Source organism: Lonchura striata, chromosome 1, assembly GCF_050655825.1.
Source record: "Lonchura striata isolate lonStrDom1 chromosome 1, ASM5065582v1, whole genome shotgun sequence".
NCBI lineage: Eukaryota > Metazoa > Chordata > Aves > Passeriformes > Estrildidae > Lonchura > Lonchura striata.
Window position 1 is genome coordinate 110,336,915 of NC_140703.1, and position 18,224 is coordinate 110,355,138.

Genomic DNA, 18,224 nt, shown 5'->3' on the forward strand with positions numbered 1-18,224 from the left:
TTATTTTATGACTTACCTCTTATGGGGCCCACTGATTCTTTTCAGAGAATAAATAATGTACAACACACCAAGAACCAATATTTTTAAGTAATCAAAATGATGACAACTGTAGTATATCCATAGATTAATTTACTAAAAAGAAACACAGTTACCATTTAAGTGACAAATGAAATGATATTTTTTTTAATGTTTTAATGCTTCTAAGGAATTTTGGCAGAGGAGAGTGATATTAAGGCAAAAGCACACTTTTCAGAAAATGGACACATCAAATGAAAGATTTACTGGTAGTGGCAAAAAACTTCTCACTCTTGCTGAATGGCAAAGTCTTCCAGAATAGGGAAGAAAACCTGAGTTTGCTTTATAAACATGCTCATCCCATTCACTCATCCAGCTACATAATTTGGTTTTGGAATGCACACATGCATTAAACACACTTCACTTGGTACTTCAGGTAGCAGGTTAACCTGAACTGCAAGCAATTCAATTCTATGGAAAGAAAAAAGTCATGAAAATCACGTTCTCTTGCCTGTACTTCTATACATTACCATCAGTAAGCCCAGGTTTTGAGTCATTGATGGTTTTGTTAGCATGTATGAGAAATAAGAAAGAGAAGCTCTTCCTGATTTTCATCATTCAACAACCTGATCTCCCAGGAGCAAAGGCAATGTAAAAGTTACTTACTCAGGTGCATTAAAGAGTTGTGATCAATATTTGGTCTAATTTCCATTGTTAAAAACAGCAGAAATTAAATCTTGATCTAAATATCCATGAGAAAAAACATGGGGCTGGATCACCAAGATTGTATAATCCATGGAAAGAAAAAAGAACGAAGCTTTCTGTCAGCAAGCAGTTGATCCTCTTTAGCACATAAGCAAAGCATTCACCTTTGTATCTATTGCGTGCATAAACATCCTCATCATCTTCAAGGGGTGAGTATCCCGATCCTACAATAAAAATAAGAAAAAAAAAACTGCAGCAAGAAAGGAAATATAAATTAAAAATAAAAGAAAGCTTTGAGAAGAGACATGCAAGATTAGGATGCAATAATCTATGCAATGTCATCAGCATGGGCTTCTCTGAAGCTCAGAGTCACAGCAGATCCACTTTATAGTGAATTTGAGAGGGGCAAATTGATTTGACAATCAAATTAAATAGTAAATTTCTCTCAATGCTCCTAGTGCAATGTTAGGTGGCAGGTGCCAAGTCACAGCTCCTCTGTTACAGATACCATGTAGGTGATCTACTGAGCAGAGAGAGCAGAGCAGGTACAGTGAAGGGGTTCATCAGAGGTTTCACTATAAAGTGGTTCCATAGCATCAATGGCAGTTAACAGCCATCAGGCCAAACAGCAAAAGTAAAATGTAAATAACTCAAGTACAACCATCCTTAATGACCTGTAAGATCCTAACACCAAGAACAAGACATTGAGGCACGTGACATGCAAACACAAGTTACACGCAAATAAAAAACACAGTTTTGTTTCAAGCATTCTTCTGGCATTGTTCAAATAAAGAGACAACAAAGCTCCATACTTTTAAAACCCTGTGCAATGGCTGAAAACTTAAAATAAAGGTAGAAGCTGCTTTCTAAAAACCAGAAACCAGCTGGAGCACTACTACTCGAATAATCCATCAATAAAACAAAGCAGTTGGCAAGACAGCCTTCAAAATTCCTAAACAACACTTATTTAAAATTAGCAACTTCAGAGCATGATGCCTAGTCTAAATTCTAGATAAATCTTTTCTACAAAGAAAGGGTCATACAAATTCCCCCTTTGAAACAGCCTTTTAAAAACCTTGTATGCAACAGGCAGGTACTGAGGGGCCACAGGAGCCTCTCACATGGAATCTTCAGCTACAGCATTTGGGGTTATTTCATCACCATTTGTTGACGTCTGAGACTATGGTCTGTACCTGCTTAAATTAGACAAAATTATTTAATTCAGGCACCTCAATAAGCTACTCATTTCATGTGCAAAGCATACAACTGTTCAGCAGAAATCAAACCTAAGAGTTTGATTTCTGTCAACATCTGTCAACAGATTCCATTTCTTATTAAAAAAAAAACCAAAAAAACACAACAAAATATCTGCCCAGGAAATGGTGAAACTTGATTTCTTATTCTACCAAACTCAAGAAAACCCAGCCCATCTATCTGCAGCTGGTTCATGGGATCACTTCCCCAGCACTGGATCACTGGGAATCCCTCCACCAGTCTGGGCTGGGATCTAAAGTGAATTTCCAAACTACTTCTCCTCTAAAATGGAGGGATTTGTACACAATGAAGTCTTATAATTTAGAATGATTTCTCTGGACTTTTAAAATTCATTGTTGAGGATCAATTTTGATACCTAAAAACTGACATGTGAGAGACTTCTGAACATAAAATCAAACTTTTTTGCACTTGAAATCTGACTGCATAGCAAAAAGAGCAAGCTGTGATCCCTGAGGGCTTCAGGAAGACCTTGATATGTAAATGAGTGCCTCTCCAAGCATCAATTTTTCTTCCAGAAATTAAAATACTCTTAGCTAGTTACTCAATTTGAGGGTTATAAAACTGTTACCTCAGTGTTATCACTAATAATTGCCCAAATTTAAGTATGCAGTGACTTCAGCATTTAAAACTAGTAAATCTTAGAATTATGTGAGCTCTTATGCATTTGCCTTTCTTTAGACAACAATTAAGTGCTTTTGAAAGTTTTCTATGAAAAACTGCCCTTAAAGAGTTATTCACTACTTTTGCCATGAAACAAGGCTCTCTTGATGGAGCTTGACATCTCCCATTTCAGCTCATTTCCCACCTCAAAATGAGAAGTGAGTCAAGATCTCTTTCCTAACAATCAATGTTTTCTTAATAACCACAACAGGCTTGGCCTGGGGAGCCACAGGAGAGGTGTTGCCATTTCATCTGCATTTTCCCAACCACAAAACAAACTGCTTCACATACACTCAAAACTAGCTACCAAGCCATCTAAGGAAAAAGCATTGTTCTGTGTTGGACATGCTAAAATTATCACAGTTCAGGGCATAGCAGGTTCCTGCCAAAAAGAGGTGTGGACTTTGTTCCAGCAGATGTCAAGCGAAACCCTTGAAATAATACTTTCATTTTTAAGATTAATCTATGCATTTACACGATTCTGTTTAGGTCAGGAAAAAAAATATTTCTTCATTCACAGAATAAAATTCTGTTCCCATTGCAGAGGTTCACTTCTACAGGTCTGATGACAAGATCAGGGCACAAGAACACAGTGCCAAGCCAGGCACTGCACAGACACTTCACATGCTTTAATTCCTTTGTAACAGAGAAAAAGAAGGAATGTGACAAAGAAGAGGCAGAAGAGGTATGAACACTTGCTTTCCCAGGACTAAAGAAAAGAATTATAAAAATAAATATAAAATAATTATTTACCACTTTGAGTTTAAATAAAGTAAGCTATAGGCAAGAATAGTACAGCACATTAAAACAACCTGAAACTTTTCAGTTTACTGCCCTGAAACAGCACAAGTTCTGGAACACAAATTCTATAAGGAATTGCTGAGGGAGCTAGGGCTATTAAGCTTGGAGAAAAGGAGGCTCATCACCCTCTCTAACTCCCTAAAAAGATGCTGTAGTCAGGTGGGGTGTGTCTCTTCTCCCAGGTAATAACCAACAGGGTGAGAGAGAGGAAATAACCTCAGGCTGGGCCAGGGGAAGTTTAAAATAGCTATGAGGAAACATTTCTTCACTGAAAGAGTTGCCAAAAGCATTGGAACAGGCTGCCCAGAAGTGGCTGAGTCAGTATCCCTGCAGGCATCTAAAAGATACCAAGATTTGGCACTTAGAAACATGGTTTAGTGGAGTATTAAAAAGAGACATTTTGGAAAATAAGCCCATACCTTCTGCTTCTGTAAACTGACCTTACCCCAGAGAGCACCTGAAGAAAGTGTGTCAGGAAACAGGGTTAGTACTCATCACTTTGTCTACCTCAGTGTACTTTTTATGCTGCTAAATGAATGGATAATTTGGTTTTTAATATTCCTGGCAAGTACCTCAGAGGGAAATTCTGAGAAAGCACTTAAGCCACTGCAAAGTTCTGGCACGGAAGTTCTGGCAGTGAGCACGACACGTGGGGAAAGCAGAGCTCGGTGCTGTCATTTCTATCCTAGAAATGACTCCCTGAAAGGAGGGTATAGCAAAATGAGGGTTGGTCTCTTCTACCAGGTAACAAGCAACAGGATGAAAGAACATGGTCTTAAGCTGCACCAGGAGAGGGAAGAATTTTTTTTTAACAGAAAGTGTGATGACACATCGGAATGGGCAGTGCAGGGAGGTGGGGGAGTCACTCTCTGTGTAGGTATTTAAGGAATGACTGGACGTGGCACTCAGTGCCATGTTATAGTTGACATGGCGGTCACAGGTTAGACTCGATGATCTCAGATGTCTTTCCCAACCCAGTTCCCCTTCTCTGGACACGCTCCAGCCCCTCAATGTCCTTGCTGAATTGAAGGGTCCAGAACTGGACACTGCACTCGTGGTGTGGCCTCACCAGTGCCCAGTACTGGGGGGCAATCACTGCCCTGGTCCTGCTGCCACACTGTTGGTGACACAGGACAGGTGCCATTGGCCTCCTTGGCCCCCTGGGCACACCTGGATTATGTTCAGCCACTGCTGACCAGCATCTCCAGGTCCTTTACCTCCAGGAACCTTTCCAGCCACTCTGCCCCTAGACTATAGTGCAAAGATCAGTGCATTTCCAACTTTTTTAATGCTGCTGGGAAATGGAGAACAGCAAAAACCCCAAAAATACAGCAATAATAGCTAATTTCAGTTGCATGGCAGATTTTACAAAATAACAAATAGTAGAGAGGAAAATGAAAAACAACAAAAAAAACAAAAAGCCACCTCAAAACCATAATGACTGTGTCTTCAGCACACAGAAACAACATTAATTAAATGAACCTGGATGGCATCTTCTGTAATGTGTAGGCACTGGCTACTCTTGATATGGGGAGGAAAGAGTAAGCTCCTTTCACATTTAACCTATCCTTCAATTTAGAGAGAAAGTGCTTGGGAATTCTTCCCATTTTCAAGAAGTTCATCAGTTTAAGCACATGTAGGAAGGGAATGACCAGTTTCTACCAGTAAGTTCACAACATCTGGACTTACTTCCTCCAATGTTCTGCCTCAGAGTTTTACATTCCACAGTACCTGAAGGCATACCAAATATGTGCCATACCAAATATGTGAATTTAAAACCTTAGCTCCACTGCAGCAAACTGAAGAGCTTCTTGGAGTATGACAGGGCTAAGGTCACTCTAAGACCTCAGGAGTCTGAAAGAAGAACATGATGGGGCAGAAAAGGCACAAAATGGTCATGATGTTCACATTTTGTGCGTAAAAATACTTGCACTCATCTTTATGGTGGCACTAAAAATGGAAAGCTGGGTTTTTCATCTCATTCTTTACTGGCTGAACATTATACTCCAGAGGTCTGCAAAGTATATATTTAAAAACCATTAATTTGTTTAAAAACTGCCTGCACAATTAGGCATTTTGTTGCATCTGGTCTATGAAGCCTTATAAATATATTTTGTTGTTGTTTTGTTATAGAAATCCTACAATCATAGAATGCTTTGGGTTGGAATGGACCTTAAAGCATTGAAACACAACCATCATTTGTATTGCATTCAGCAATAACTGTGCTTAACTGAGAAGCAGAGGAGATCAAGAAAATCATGGCATGTTCCTGAATGCCAACCAAATTAATAATCCTATGTGCAGTTTATTAGCCCAAATAAATAACTTCCAGAGTATTTCCCTGCTCATATATATGGAAATACACAGGTGTATAGCACAGATTTGAGTTTCCACACACAGCCACAATCTCCAGTCCATTGTTGTGAACTATTCCTTGCAGGTGTGCAGCCTTTCAGGCACAGAAAGCAATCCTACACCAAGAAAATCCCCCCTCAGGGCTATACATAGGTTAATTCACTGTGTCTCAGTATTGATTAAGCTGCAAACACCGTGTATTAGTGCACAGGTTTTAACTTGCTTCAAGAGAGATGCCTCATACAAGACCCCATCAAAGAACAGCTCTTTCAAAGTCACAATCAAAGCACAACTGAAATGCAGAACAGAAAACTTGAGAATTATCAAGCTCAAAAGAGGTCAGAGATGCCTGCAGTTTGCATACCAGCAGTATCTTATGCTTTATGAAGCAAAACCACCCAATTACAGAGAAATCATGAACTGGATTAGGAAAATGCAGGCATGGGTTCTTCTCCCAAAAAAAAATAATCTCTTTCCTCCTTCCTTGCCATCTGTGACCCAAGGTCACAATAAGAAACACTGTAGCTGACACCAAACACTGAAGGTGTTTCCAAATAGATTAATTACATGTTGAGAGAGCTATTGCTTTGCATAGAAAGCAGGTAACAAAACAAAACTTGTTTCATGTGTTGGTAAATACTGTACAACAAAAAGCACTACTCCTGGCTCAAGGAGTTTCCTTCACTTCAAGGAAGTCCCACATCCAGAAGCAGGTAGCCATGCCCATGCAGTTTACTCTCAGAAAAATCAGTGATGGGGTGGAAACTGCATGGATACAGAAGTTGGTGCTAGTCCAGAAAAGCTCTGTAAAATACAACTGAACTCTGCTTCCTTTTATAGACACACATAGATATCTTAGATACACCAAAACCAAAGCAAAACACTTTCCACCACTGATTTTGGTTTATTTTTCCCCACTCGAGACTGGCAATAAAAAGTGGAAGTGGCTCAAGTGGCACTGACTCAATGCAGGCAGAAGTCCTGGAACACAGCTGCAGTCAAGGAAAAGCTGGCAGACATAACAAGAAGCTACAAACCCCTTTGCCAACACATCCGTAAGATCCAGGAACTTTAGTGCAGTCCCAGGCTGCTCCTGGATACCTTGCTTCATTGCAAATGAATTTACTTTCACTGTAATCAGGTGTTTGTTGTTAGAATGAGCAGTATGTATGTTCAAATGCTGCCTGCAGTTTACACAACTAAATGGCCAAAGTGGGTTCTTAAATTCTATTCACTTGAAGCTGTTTAAAAAAAAAACAGAACAAAAAAAATCAACCAACCAAACAAACAAACAAAACCTTCATGAAAATGGTGTCCTTTTATTCAATGAAAACAAACAAAAATTTCCAGAATACCAGTTCTGGAAATTCTAAAGAAAATTCCAGAATCCTAATTCTGGAAATTCTTGTTCGCCCTGAATTGCTCTTGTGATGTGATATTTTGGGTGACTCAATGGAAAGTGACAATTTAATTTAATTTCAAGCTATCAAATATGTACACATCTACATATTATGTTTTCAACAGAAAATTAAGGAAAATGTAGACTAAAAAAAGTGCAATATATGCATGAATGGCCTCTGCTATTGGAATAAAGAGTTGATTACTGTGGGGGGGAAAAAAGGAAGCTAAAAAAGCCAATAAAGATACATTTGGGAGTCAACATTGGTACAACTTCAAGAAAAGTATCAGTGAACTCCTTTGTTGATCCATGTTCCCACATAAGCCATGTTCCCTTGGCGGCTGAGCAGTGTGAGCCAAAAGGTGCCACAATGATTCATCAAGAAGATGGGATAAGCAGGGAGCTTGGCTCAAAGGGAAAAATCAGAGTATTACATACATGAATAATGCCCTCGAGTGATAGTGATTTTCAGTGAGTTGGTTTTTTGCTTGTTTTGGCTCATTGCCCAAAGTCCTAAATAACAAGGAGCAGAGGAAAAAGAAGAGTTACCTTCCATGATTTTTGAAGCGGTCAAGAGAAAGTCCAAAAGCCTCTCTCCTCCCTTTTAAAGGGCTCCACCTGAATAAGGAACTTTCAATAAAGTGAAATACAGCATAAATTAAAACTCTGAAAAAACAGGCAAACAAAAGAAGTCATTGATCATTTGGAAAGGCGCCTAGTTATGCCAGCAGGAGACTAACAGGGAGAAGACTGGAGAAAAATGTTTCCCTTGTTCAGGATGTGATGAATTCAAAGTTTGATTTTTTCTTAAGGTACTCCTCAATAAATAATGCTAAAAAATTTAGTGGCAGCACCTCTCTTTATGATCAGAAACCGCCACAGGCTGTTACCAGAAAGAGGATGAAAAGTGTCATGAACACTAAAATGCAAATCAACTCAGATGAACAAAATGTACAAAATGTGTAATGTATCCTTTAATTGATAGGTTTAAGGAAGGTACATGCTGCATTGCATCTACACAAAATAAACTGCATACTGCCAAAAATATTTGTTATCCTGAACACAAATGTGCCTGTGCTTTCCTGTTATGCCTAAACTCTGGGTAAGCCTTCAAGAGGCACAGCAGCTATGGGGTTGTCCATGGATACAGAAGAATGTTCCAGACAGAAGAATTTGCACTCTGTGTCTGACAAACTACAAGAGGCTCTGCAAAGGCTGTTTCTTGTGAGGGGTCAGAGCCTGGAGCAGTGTCTCAGTGGTTATTCCATACCATGAGATGGTGCCTAATCCACACACACATCATCACTGCAGTCAGGAGTAAGGGACTCTCACTTCTGGGAAGAAGGGAGTGACCCTGAGTGGAAAACAGAGAAATAATTCCTGTGAACATACTTCAATATGTTTGGTTTTTTTCCCTTATATTACGGTATTAAGAGTCTTTAACATAGGCTTACATTTTAGGAGCATATTGAAAACAAGAAAAAACAGGAAGTCACCTATAGAAGGCCAATAAGAGACTGAAAAGAGGTAGAACTACTAGTAACTGTTTAATTCAATAAAGACATTTAAGCTGAAAGTCTCTCTAATGACAAGTTCCAGTGGACCTTGGATAACTTTCCAAAGGAGGAGACTGAAAACTAATCCTGATCTATTCTGAATTGGTGGCAGATGGAAGAATTTTTTTCTTTTTTTATTTTTAGTGCTGACATTGGAAACTGGCACATCTCAGTTTCTAACTTTTAATACTACAGTACCAGATTCACTGGGGTTTTTTATCCTTCAGACACATTATTTCTAAAGCTCAGATTTTATGAGCAGACTGAAAGAAAGGCTCCTTATGAAAAAAATCTCAGCTTCGAGTGTCAGACACTACACCAACACTTGAAAACTAGCATCAGGAGCTGCCTGTAATCCATAGGAAACTCTCCAACAAGTTCCTAGAAAACAGGAGGGGAGTGGAAAAATGTGATGTTACTGAGTGATCTCCTCCTGCTCTTTAGTAAGCAGAGTCACAGAGTGTCAGAAGCAACACAAAAGTACTATAAACCCTAAGCTGGCAGTGAGCACCCTTCTTTGAAGAAAATAGGGACTTTAAGGACTCCAGGACTACTTCTGCTCAGGCTTTAATAATGCTTTGCAAGGGTATTAAAAAAGCAGGCATTACACCAGTAAGGAACAACTGAAGGAACAACTCCAGGGGAAGTAGGGCAGTCAAGAGAACAAAAACTGAGCAAAGACAACAGAAAAACAGGTGGAACTCAAAACCAAAAGAAGATATAAAGGAGTTTCAAATTTAATAGCAAACCAATATTTGAAGGAAAAAGTAAGCAACTGCTGTCAAGACTCAGGAGATAGGAATTTATTTTTTTTACAAAGAATAGCATTAAAAACAGCCTCACAACAAAAAGTATTTAATATAGCCAAAAGCACGGAAGTTGTATAAACCAATTTATGAGAAGCAGCTTACTCCTTTTGTATGAAATAATCAATATTGATCACATCCTAAGGTAGAGTCAAAAGTTCTTTTCACAAAGCCAGCAAAAAATAATGCTGATTAGATTTTAAAGGAACATTTAAGACAACCAAACCCTTGCTCTTTTCTTCATTAATATTCATGTCAGGGGCAAATCCCCATCAGGAGGATGTTCTCACTCCCATCAGAATCAAGAGGGTAAACAAATTTCCTTCTGAAAAGAGTGGTTACCAAGGTCATGTGAGAGGATATTGGCTTTGAAGATCCAGCCTCACTGATGATACACACTGTTTGGGGCACCACAATATAAACAAGATACAAAGCTATGACAGAGCACCCAAAGGAGGCTACAAAGATGGAGAAGAGCCTTGAGGAGAAGCTGTGTGAGGAGAGGCTGAGGGCACGAGGAGGGGCAGGCACTGATCTCTGTTCTGGGGTGACAGTGACAGGACCCCAGGGAATGGCCTGAAGTTGTGTCAGGGCAGGTTTAAGTTGGATTTTAGGAAAAGGTTCTTCCCCCAGAGGGTGGTTGGGCACTGGCACCCCAGGGCAGTGGTCACTGCACCAGCCTGGCAGAGCTCAAGAAGCATTTGGACAATGCTGTCAGGTGTGGCTCTTTGGGCTGCCCTGTGCAGAGCCAGGAGTTGAACTTTCATGGGGGGTCTTAGTGGGTCCTTCCCAATTCAGGATATTCTATGATTCTTTATATATATATATATCTGTGTATACACACACACACATAGGTGTAGTGCCAGAGACAATGCTCAAAACCTTCAAATGCCTCAAACTAGAAAGTAAGCAAATAAAAGGAAATCAAAATAATATTGTTTCCTCTGCCTTTGGAATCCTAACTGCTGGTTTAAGGCAAAAGGAGGCCTGGCAACACCAATATAATAACTTAAAGAAACTTAATGACCTCAACGCTCTAAGGCCTTGTTTCCCTGTTTATTCAGGAGAGGGAAAAGGGCTATGGAAAATCCACTGCCACTACCAGAAACAGGAGAGGTGACTGAAGCACCAAAAATGGAACCCTAAAAGAAGACTGTTTGGAAAGAAGAGGAACATGGACATGGCCAACTTGTAGGTTTTAAATACAAAAAACCACAAAAGGTAAGGCCAGCACCATGGTCCTCAGCAAGAAGGATGATGATGCCCTGTTTCCTTCAGCTCCTAAAAATGCAGTGGCAGGTCTAGCCCCAGCCTCCTGACATCAGAACAGAGCCTGCTGGGAAGCTGCAGGGCTAAGCAGAGAATTGTGAAGTTGTGCTGTGTTTGGTGCAGCTACAATACCTAAGGATGGCCACACTCTTGCCCCATAATGAAATGGGTCCCTTTCATTAAGGGCAGGCTGGTACGTAGGGATTGATGAACAACATCTGTCACGAATGACCAGCTGCAGCAAGCAAAGCTGGCAGACAGCTTCAAATTACCAAGGTCAAGGTTCACTTAACATAATTAGAATATTATCCTTTAATAGTCAGTACTATGCATTTTAGTTTCCACAAAATCAGTTTAGTACTGAAAAAGTTCTCAAGTTTCATAAACAGCCTTAAGATGACAACTAAAGACTTTCAGAAAAAAACAACCAAAAACAAAACAAGAGAAACTTGTAGCAGAACAGATTATTTTTAAATAACAGATGTACATACTTGTTGGTATTCTTGTTACACCAGTTTCTTCTGAGTGTCAAAATATTATACTAGTCAAAGACACTGAAAACATACACCAAAGAAATTTGAATCTACACCCTTTATTTTTTTAAATAATTGAAAACTATCAATTCTGCAGTTTCCTACGTATCTCAACCAGGTACAAAATTTCATACAAAAATAATCTCTTCAACTGAGGAACCTACCTGAGTTTTGAAAAAAGCCGTAACAATCTGGACCACACAGACACAAACATAAAGTGCTCATGTTCCTGGATGCAATGCTCTCACCTTCCCTTTGAAAATCTGAACCCATGTCATTAAAAATGCTCAAAGATTTGTCATGGATTTCCATTGCAGACAGAACTAATAACCAAAAAATACACAGAGTGGCTTGTGTAAAAATATGTTTCTGAGTTGATTCCTTTCCATGATTTGAACTTTCCTCTCTTACAAAATTTTACTAGAACACGCAAAAAAATTAGAAACATACTGTACAGTCAGTTCCACAGTGTTGTGTGTCTTGTTTGCAAAAGACAATCAGCATCACTCCCTGGCTGCTATTATCACAGACCTGTACTGGCCTCATTACATCGAGGAAAATGGGATGTTGTGTTTGGCAGGAAGTCCTGGCAGAAGTCAAAGGGTCAGAGAAGCAGCACATGGCAGCTCCCCAGGCACTTGCCTCTCGCCACTCTGCCCCTGTGCAGTCACAGGCTCTTATTTGTAAGGATTTAACAGCAACCTGAGACAAAATCAACATTTGACACTAAGAAAACAGCCAAAGGGCAACCTCCAGCAACACCTGACATTAACCCAGCTCACTCTGGGAACAGGAAACATTTTCTGGGAAAAAGCAGATATTGTACAGCTTGTTTCAACCATCCCTCGACAAGCCTCTGCCTTGGCAAGGAGCTGTCAGCAGGAGCAGTCCACCAGCCAGCTGCCTGATGTGAGCTTGCTCCAGCTGTCAGAGTTTTTCAGGAGCCTGTTACAGGGCTGGAACACTCTCACTGCAGGTGGCTGACAGCAAAAAGCCCAGATGAGCTGCAGCCCTGTCTGAACTTGTGAGCTGCTGTGCACCGTGGTGCCTGCCAAGCTTTCCCTCCCCTGCTCAAACACACACAGAAAGTGCCTCACTGCAAGGGCAGGGATTCCTCACAGCTCCTTCCACACTGGAAATGAGAGGTGACTAGGAATTGAGTAGCATGGTTTTAAAAGCCATGTTTATAATTCAAAACTGAGTTCATAATACAAAAATGAGTTGCTGCATCAGCTCTGAAAAGGGCTTGGGAGGAGGGTGAGGAGTTTGTTGAATGGAACTGGTGCCCAGGGCTTGCCAGGTGAATTTTATTTAAATTACTTATCTCTGCAGCCATTAGGTCTTGTTTTTGTTTTCCCTTTGTGCACTTCTGTTGCCATTTGTCAGTTCCAGTTACCATGGTGTCTTCATACAAGAAAGGCCAAGATCATTGTGGAGAGCATGGCTTCCTGTGAACTGGAACCTTGAACACCATCTACACCACAAAATCCATTATTAATACTTTATTCTACTCACATGTGTCATATATGACAAGTTTGATCTTTTTCAGTTCCCTGTCCTGCTTTCTCATGGTGTGTGCAGTAAGAGAAGCTTTGTTAATGGCAAAGAGTAAACAGAGACCAGGATTGTCATTTAGAGACAACATTTACCCACTGCAAATAAACCTAAACCCATACTCCTTGTGATGGACTTACAAATAGGGAAATATTTTCTAACTCAGATGGAGGACTTACTTTCAGTTCCTTTGGACTGGCCTGTTTTGGCAAACCAATTTACTCTTCCAATAGGGAAATGAGCTATAAATCAATATTATCTTTCTGCTGAGTTAAAACTTGCCTTTTATACACACAAATTTTTTATGGCTTTTCATGTATATTATTGCTAAAATGTCTGAGTGATTTTATAAGTATGACACATATTAATGATTTGCCTATATTATGGCAGACAAAAATATTGCAAAAGAATGGGTTTGGATACGAATAAAACAAAAGAACGTAAATGGCTGCAGTGCATGTCTCATGCTGTTACTGGTTTCTAAGAGGTCTGAAATGCCTTGGAGACATCTAAAGGTACAGTTTAGTATTCTTGGTTTTGACATGCAGTTGGAGAGAGGTACAGAATCCCCAATCAGAAACACTTCTCCTAAAAACAGAGCCAAAACACAATTCAGTTGTTCCAATTTCCAAAAAGATGACAGTCAAACACTGCAAGCTTCTGGAGTGCTGGTGAAACAGATGCACCAGTGATACACCAACAGCACTGCTGGCATTCCTACAAATGCTGCATTCCCTTATTAGAAAAACACTCAGGATTTGATGTATTTGACTGGAAATTTTCCTAAACTCTAAGTCAGTTTCCAGTTACAGTTATCTCCTCCCAGACATATATTTCCTACCTCATTATAATAAATGTCATGTACCAACCAGAAACTCAAAATATTGTTCCCAACACCCACCAAAATGGATACACAACGAGAATCATTAACAGAAGCAGTAGGGAGAGCAATGGAAAGACAAGCCAGAAGAGCATACAGGAATGCCCAGAGCCACAATCAGGTTCAGTTCACCCCTTTGCAGCTCCAAAGAGACACAAAAGCCAGGTGTAGCATTCCCATAATGCACACACATGGTGTTACTCAATACGGTGCACTGCACATGCAATGGCAGTAACTGCAGCTGAATGAATGTTTTCAGTCAAAGCTCTCTGGACAAACTGTATTACAAAGGGGATGCAGACACAGGCCAACCAACTTTTAATGTGACAAAAAAGAAATTAGTGCTGCAAAGCTGAAGCAAACTACCAGTCAGATGCCTTCACAAGAAACACCTTCAGCAAGTCATCTGTAATAGGAAACTAGTACTAGGAAAGGTACCTGCTTTCAGCACAGGGCACTTATATCCACTCCTCTCCCAGAAAAGTATAGCAAACACCTTCATATTTTTTGTTGGAATGGTTTTCGTATTTACACATTTCACTACAACTGTAACTCAGTGCCAGGTGTAATGTTTCTGGTATCTGTCCCTGAGCACCTTAGAACAGGGAACATCTGCAAGTCAACATGATTTTAATCTTCAGGAATAACTGTACAGAGTTTTGGGCTCTTTTACTAACACATCACACAGTATATAGAAAAAGCCACAATGGATGGACTCAGGACAGGCAGACTCAAATCAAGTAATTATATTTGAGTGCATTGCCCTGAAGTTGACAACTCTAAAGAAAACTCCAACAGGCACAGGCTCACAATTTAACTGAGACTGGAGCTGGAAGCAGCATCTTCCCCCATCTGGCCAGTCAGCATCAGGAAGCATGGCAAAAGACCTCTGAGGGACACCAGGATGGACCACAGATTCTGACAGGTTAAAACTCTCTTGACACAGCCTAAAAGGAGACAGACTTTGCTGAGTGAATCATGCTGCCAGCCCATGCTGGTTAAGTGTAGGCTTTGGGTAAACCATGCAGCACAACATGGCATGGCTGCCAAAGCCTGAATACAGCACTACTTCCAAACTGCAGTGCTATTCTTAGAGAATGTGTGTGCAACACATCTCAATCCAGTACCCCAAATAACAATGGCATTTCCTCAAAAGAACAAGAAGAGGGTGAGAAGCAGGGAAGAAAAAAATCAGACGTCTTCAATCACGCTGCTCAAATTATAAGGAAATGTGTCTATTCAGAGTTGTGACAAATTTTAAATTTTGCACAACAGGAAAGAGTTTCCTTCCATATCAACACCACAGTAATTTCAGAATCTTCAAAACAAGATTAACTTATAAAATTTCTAAATCATCCAATCTGCACATGTGCAGTACTCTCAGACATGCATATTTTTATCTACTGCAAGATCTGAAGCAAGTGACAGCACTAACATAAAAATTAATATTATATATCTTACTGCAAAGCTGCAGAAATTTCTTCTGTGTCTCCCTGAAGGACACAGCTGCACATCACAAATCAAAGACTATACAAATCAAGGATGTATACACACATATTCACCAGTTTCAAACGAATGCAATCAAGAATCTTTATGATACACATCCTGCATGTTTCAGTTGTGGGTTTTCTTTTCTCTCCTCAAAAACAGTTCATAATGGCCTGCTAGTGTCCCACAAGAACCCAATATACACAAAATTTCAAGCATTCTTTCTTTTTCAGGTCTATGCATCAGGCAGCAAAACGTGGGTCTTTTAGAGCAGCCCACCTGAACCCCAGAGATGTCATCTGTCCTTAGCTGAAGACATATTTTCATTGAGCAAGCAAAAAAGCATGAAGTTATACAAACTCTATTTTCTCAAATGGCAAAAATCTTTGCCAAAAAATGTCCAGCCAGCCCCAGCTTGAGCTGCACAGGCTGGCAGAAGCTCAGCACTCTGACAGGGCTGGAGGTGTTTCCCCTCCCAGCCTGTAATTTGCCTTGCACGCTGCCAGGAGGGGACAGCAGCTCTTCCCAAATACTGAGCCCATGTTCCACAGCCAAAAGGAGGGCAGTGAAGATGTGCAGAAGGCTGGAAGAGACAGCAGCAAGATGAGTCCCACCCTCAGTGCTTATTTAACATCAGATAGCACAAGAGGGCACAGGAGAACATCCAAGAAGAATTCATGTGAGCCATGTCCTGATTTGGCTCACTAGCAGGCTTCCCTCTCCCCAGAGACTTGTGATCCCATGGAACCCACCCTGTTGACTCACAGCCAGGGATGCTCACCCAGGGGAAGGCAGGACAGCTGGGCAGCCCACCTCAGAGGCCAGGGCTTAAGTTAAAATATACAAGCAGGACAGAAGCAAAGAGCTGAAAACTGCTGCCCAGGGTGAGAGAAGAGGGGATGTTTCCAGCAGTGCAAAATAGGTTTGGGAAAAAGGGATTTTGGAAATCTCCCCCACACTGCAGACATGCCTGGGAGCCCTGGCCAGGGACCAGACCTGAACAGAGACTGAGGCAAAGGATCCTGCCCAAGGTCTTGTAAGCCTGGAATGAGGCAGCAGGGATGGGCAGGAGGAGCCCAGGACAGCCATGGGGAGAATACAGAGTCCACCAGGAACAGCAACAGGCCAGAGCTGCCTAATGTCTCCTGGAGCTCCCAAAAGCAATCAAATTAAGAGATTCTGCTGAGAAGAATGACAGGGTGAAGGAAGGCAAAGTAGCTGCTTCTTCAAGGTAGCATCTGCTAAGTGCTAGAGGAAAAGCACAAAAACAGCACTAAAAATAAAATCAAGAGGGCTAATGATAAGGGCCGGCCAGCCCGTCCAGTAACTTGGGTTTAGGAAACAAACCAAAAGTCATGAGAAACACTTTCTCTCCAAATAAGCATTTCAGCAGAAAAAATTCATTTTAACAGTAGTCCAGCACCAGGGTATTTGGACAGACTCACTTTTGCAAGCCACTAGCAGGCTCTTAACGTGCTCCCAATCCAAATGCATTCTCCATCCATCTTAAGAGAAATGAAGAAGTGTAATTTTAGACATTTCTCTCAGGAAAAATTCCTGCAGCTGCTAAGAAAACACCATTTAGAGGTAATGGTGGATTGGGGAAGGATTTCTTATCATCCTGATGCTGAATTTGACAGAGCTTTACCCTCTGGGTAACTACTACATCCACATTTCTGTTTTATGTGCATGCCACAGATACCACTTATTTCTTCAGGCACAACAAAATCTGGTCAAGATTGTTCAGGCATATCAATGGAAAATATTGGCAAAGCTGTGCTTGCAATATGTATTAACTTGGAGAAACCTATTTTTTTCCTTGGATCTCTCAAGAAATACAAAAATCCTTTCTCTCTTCCTGTGAAGATTTGCCAAATGACAAGTCAAATAAACAAAGTGGTTTCAAACTCAGGCAGAGATTTTAAGTGGCTATTTCAAGTTACAGGAAAGATCAAAATAGTTAAATTTAAAACCCTCAATTTGGAGCTGTTTTACTGCAGCTCAAATTTCCAGTTTGAACAAACTTACCAGTAGCCTTTGGATACAATCAATAGTTAGAAATAGTGGCAGGGAAGTGCCAGCCATGTCCTGTATGCTGAGATGCTAATTTACTACATTAAAAAAAAAAAATGAAGTGAATGCCTTGTGAAATGGGTGATATAAACACATTGTGATATTTCATATAACTTGAAAAGCCAATTCAAAGGAAAAAAAAAAAAAACTCAAAACAAACAAAACACAGACATTTTGGAAGCCAAAAAATTAGCTAAGTATTTAGAGGAACATGTAACTTGTTACCCAGTCAGGGAGAACACACAATTTCAGAAGTTTCACATAAGTACCAGGAAAGATTGACAATATTAAGTTGGGGAGTAGTGTGATGGGGGGTACAGGGAGGGAGGGATGGGTTTGGGTTGCCTTTTCACTGCTTTCCACTCCAATCACAATGCTGGACTGTGGATCCCTGCCTTGGGAGCAGTCTCTCCCAACAAAGCTACTCCTGTTCAGCAGCAAACATTGAGACAGCTCGGTGTGGGCTTAAGCCCATGCCCATCTCCAAACACTGCTAAGTAAGTCTAAGCAGCTTGCCTAAGGCTATACATAAAATGTGTATGGAGTGTGAATTTTCAAACCAGTGGCTTATTCAACTGAATGCCAGCACAAGAACATGCCAAGTCTTGCTTCCTTCACCTTCATCAGCCACAAATTTGACCATCAGTACCCATTCTGTTCATAGTTCTAGAGTGAGAGAATTAAAGCAGCTTTCAGTGATGTTCATTTCTAACTACTCATTTCAACTGCCAGACAAGGAGACAAAAGTAAAACACAAATCAACATTTCCAAACTACTTTCAGAATTCATGTTTTTGATAAACCAAATTATATGCACATTCATACTTTTCACAGAAAGAACCTCACACATACTTGA

The 18,224-nt window shown here is 40.4% G+C and overlaps 1 protein-coding gene across 5 annotated transcripts in view; it reads right to left on the reverse strand.

Moving 5' to 3' along the window:
* The window catches only part of SRPX (sushi repeat containing protein X-linked), a 39,622-nt gene that overhangs the window by 17,066 nt on the left and 4,332 nt on the right, over window positions 1–18,224 (reverse strand). For 2 of the 5 annotated variants that reach the window (XM_021552957.3, XM_021552955.3), the window contains exon 2: window positions 885–944. The exons of 1 other annotated variant lie outside the window; for it this stretch is intronic. In XM_021552957.3, the coding sequence (XP_021408632.1) occupies window positions 885–944 (60 nt within the window). Of the gene's footprint in view, window positions 1–681; window positions 945–18,224 lie in introns of those variants that run through there. 2 more of the 5 variants (XM_085585761.1, XM_085585748.1) reach the window with 2 other exon arrangements.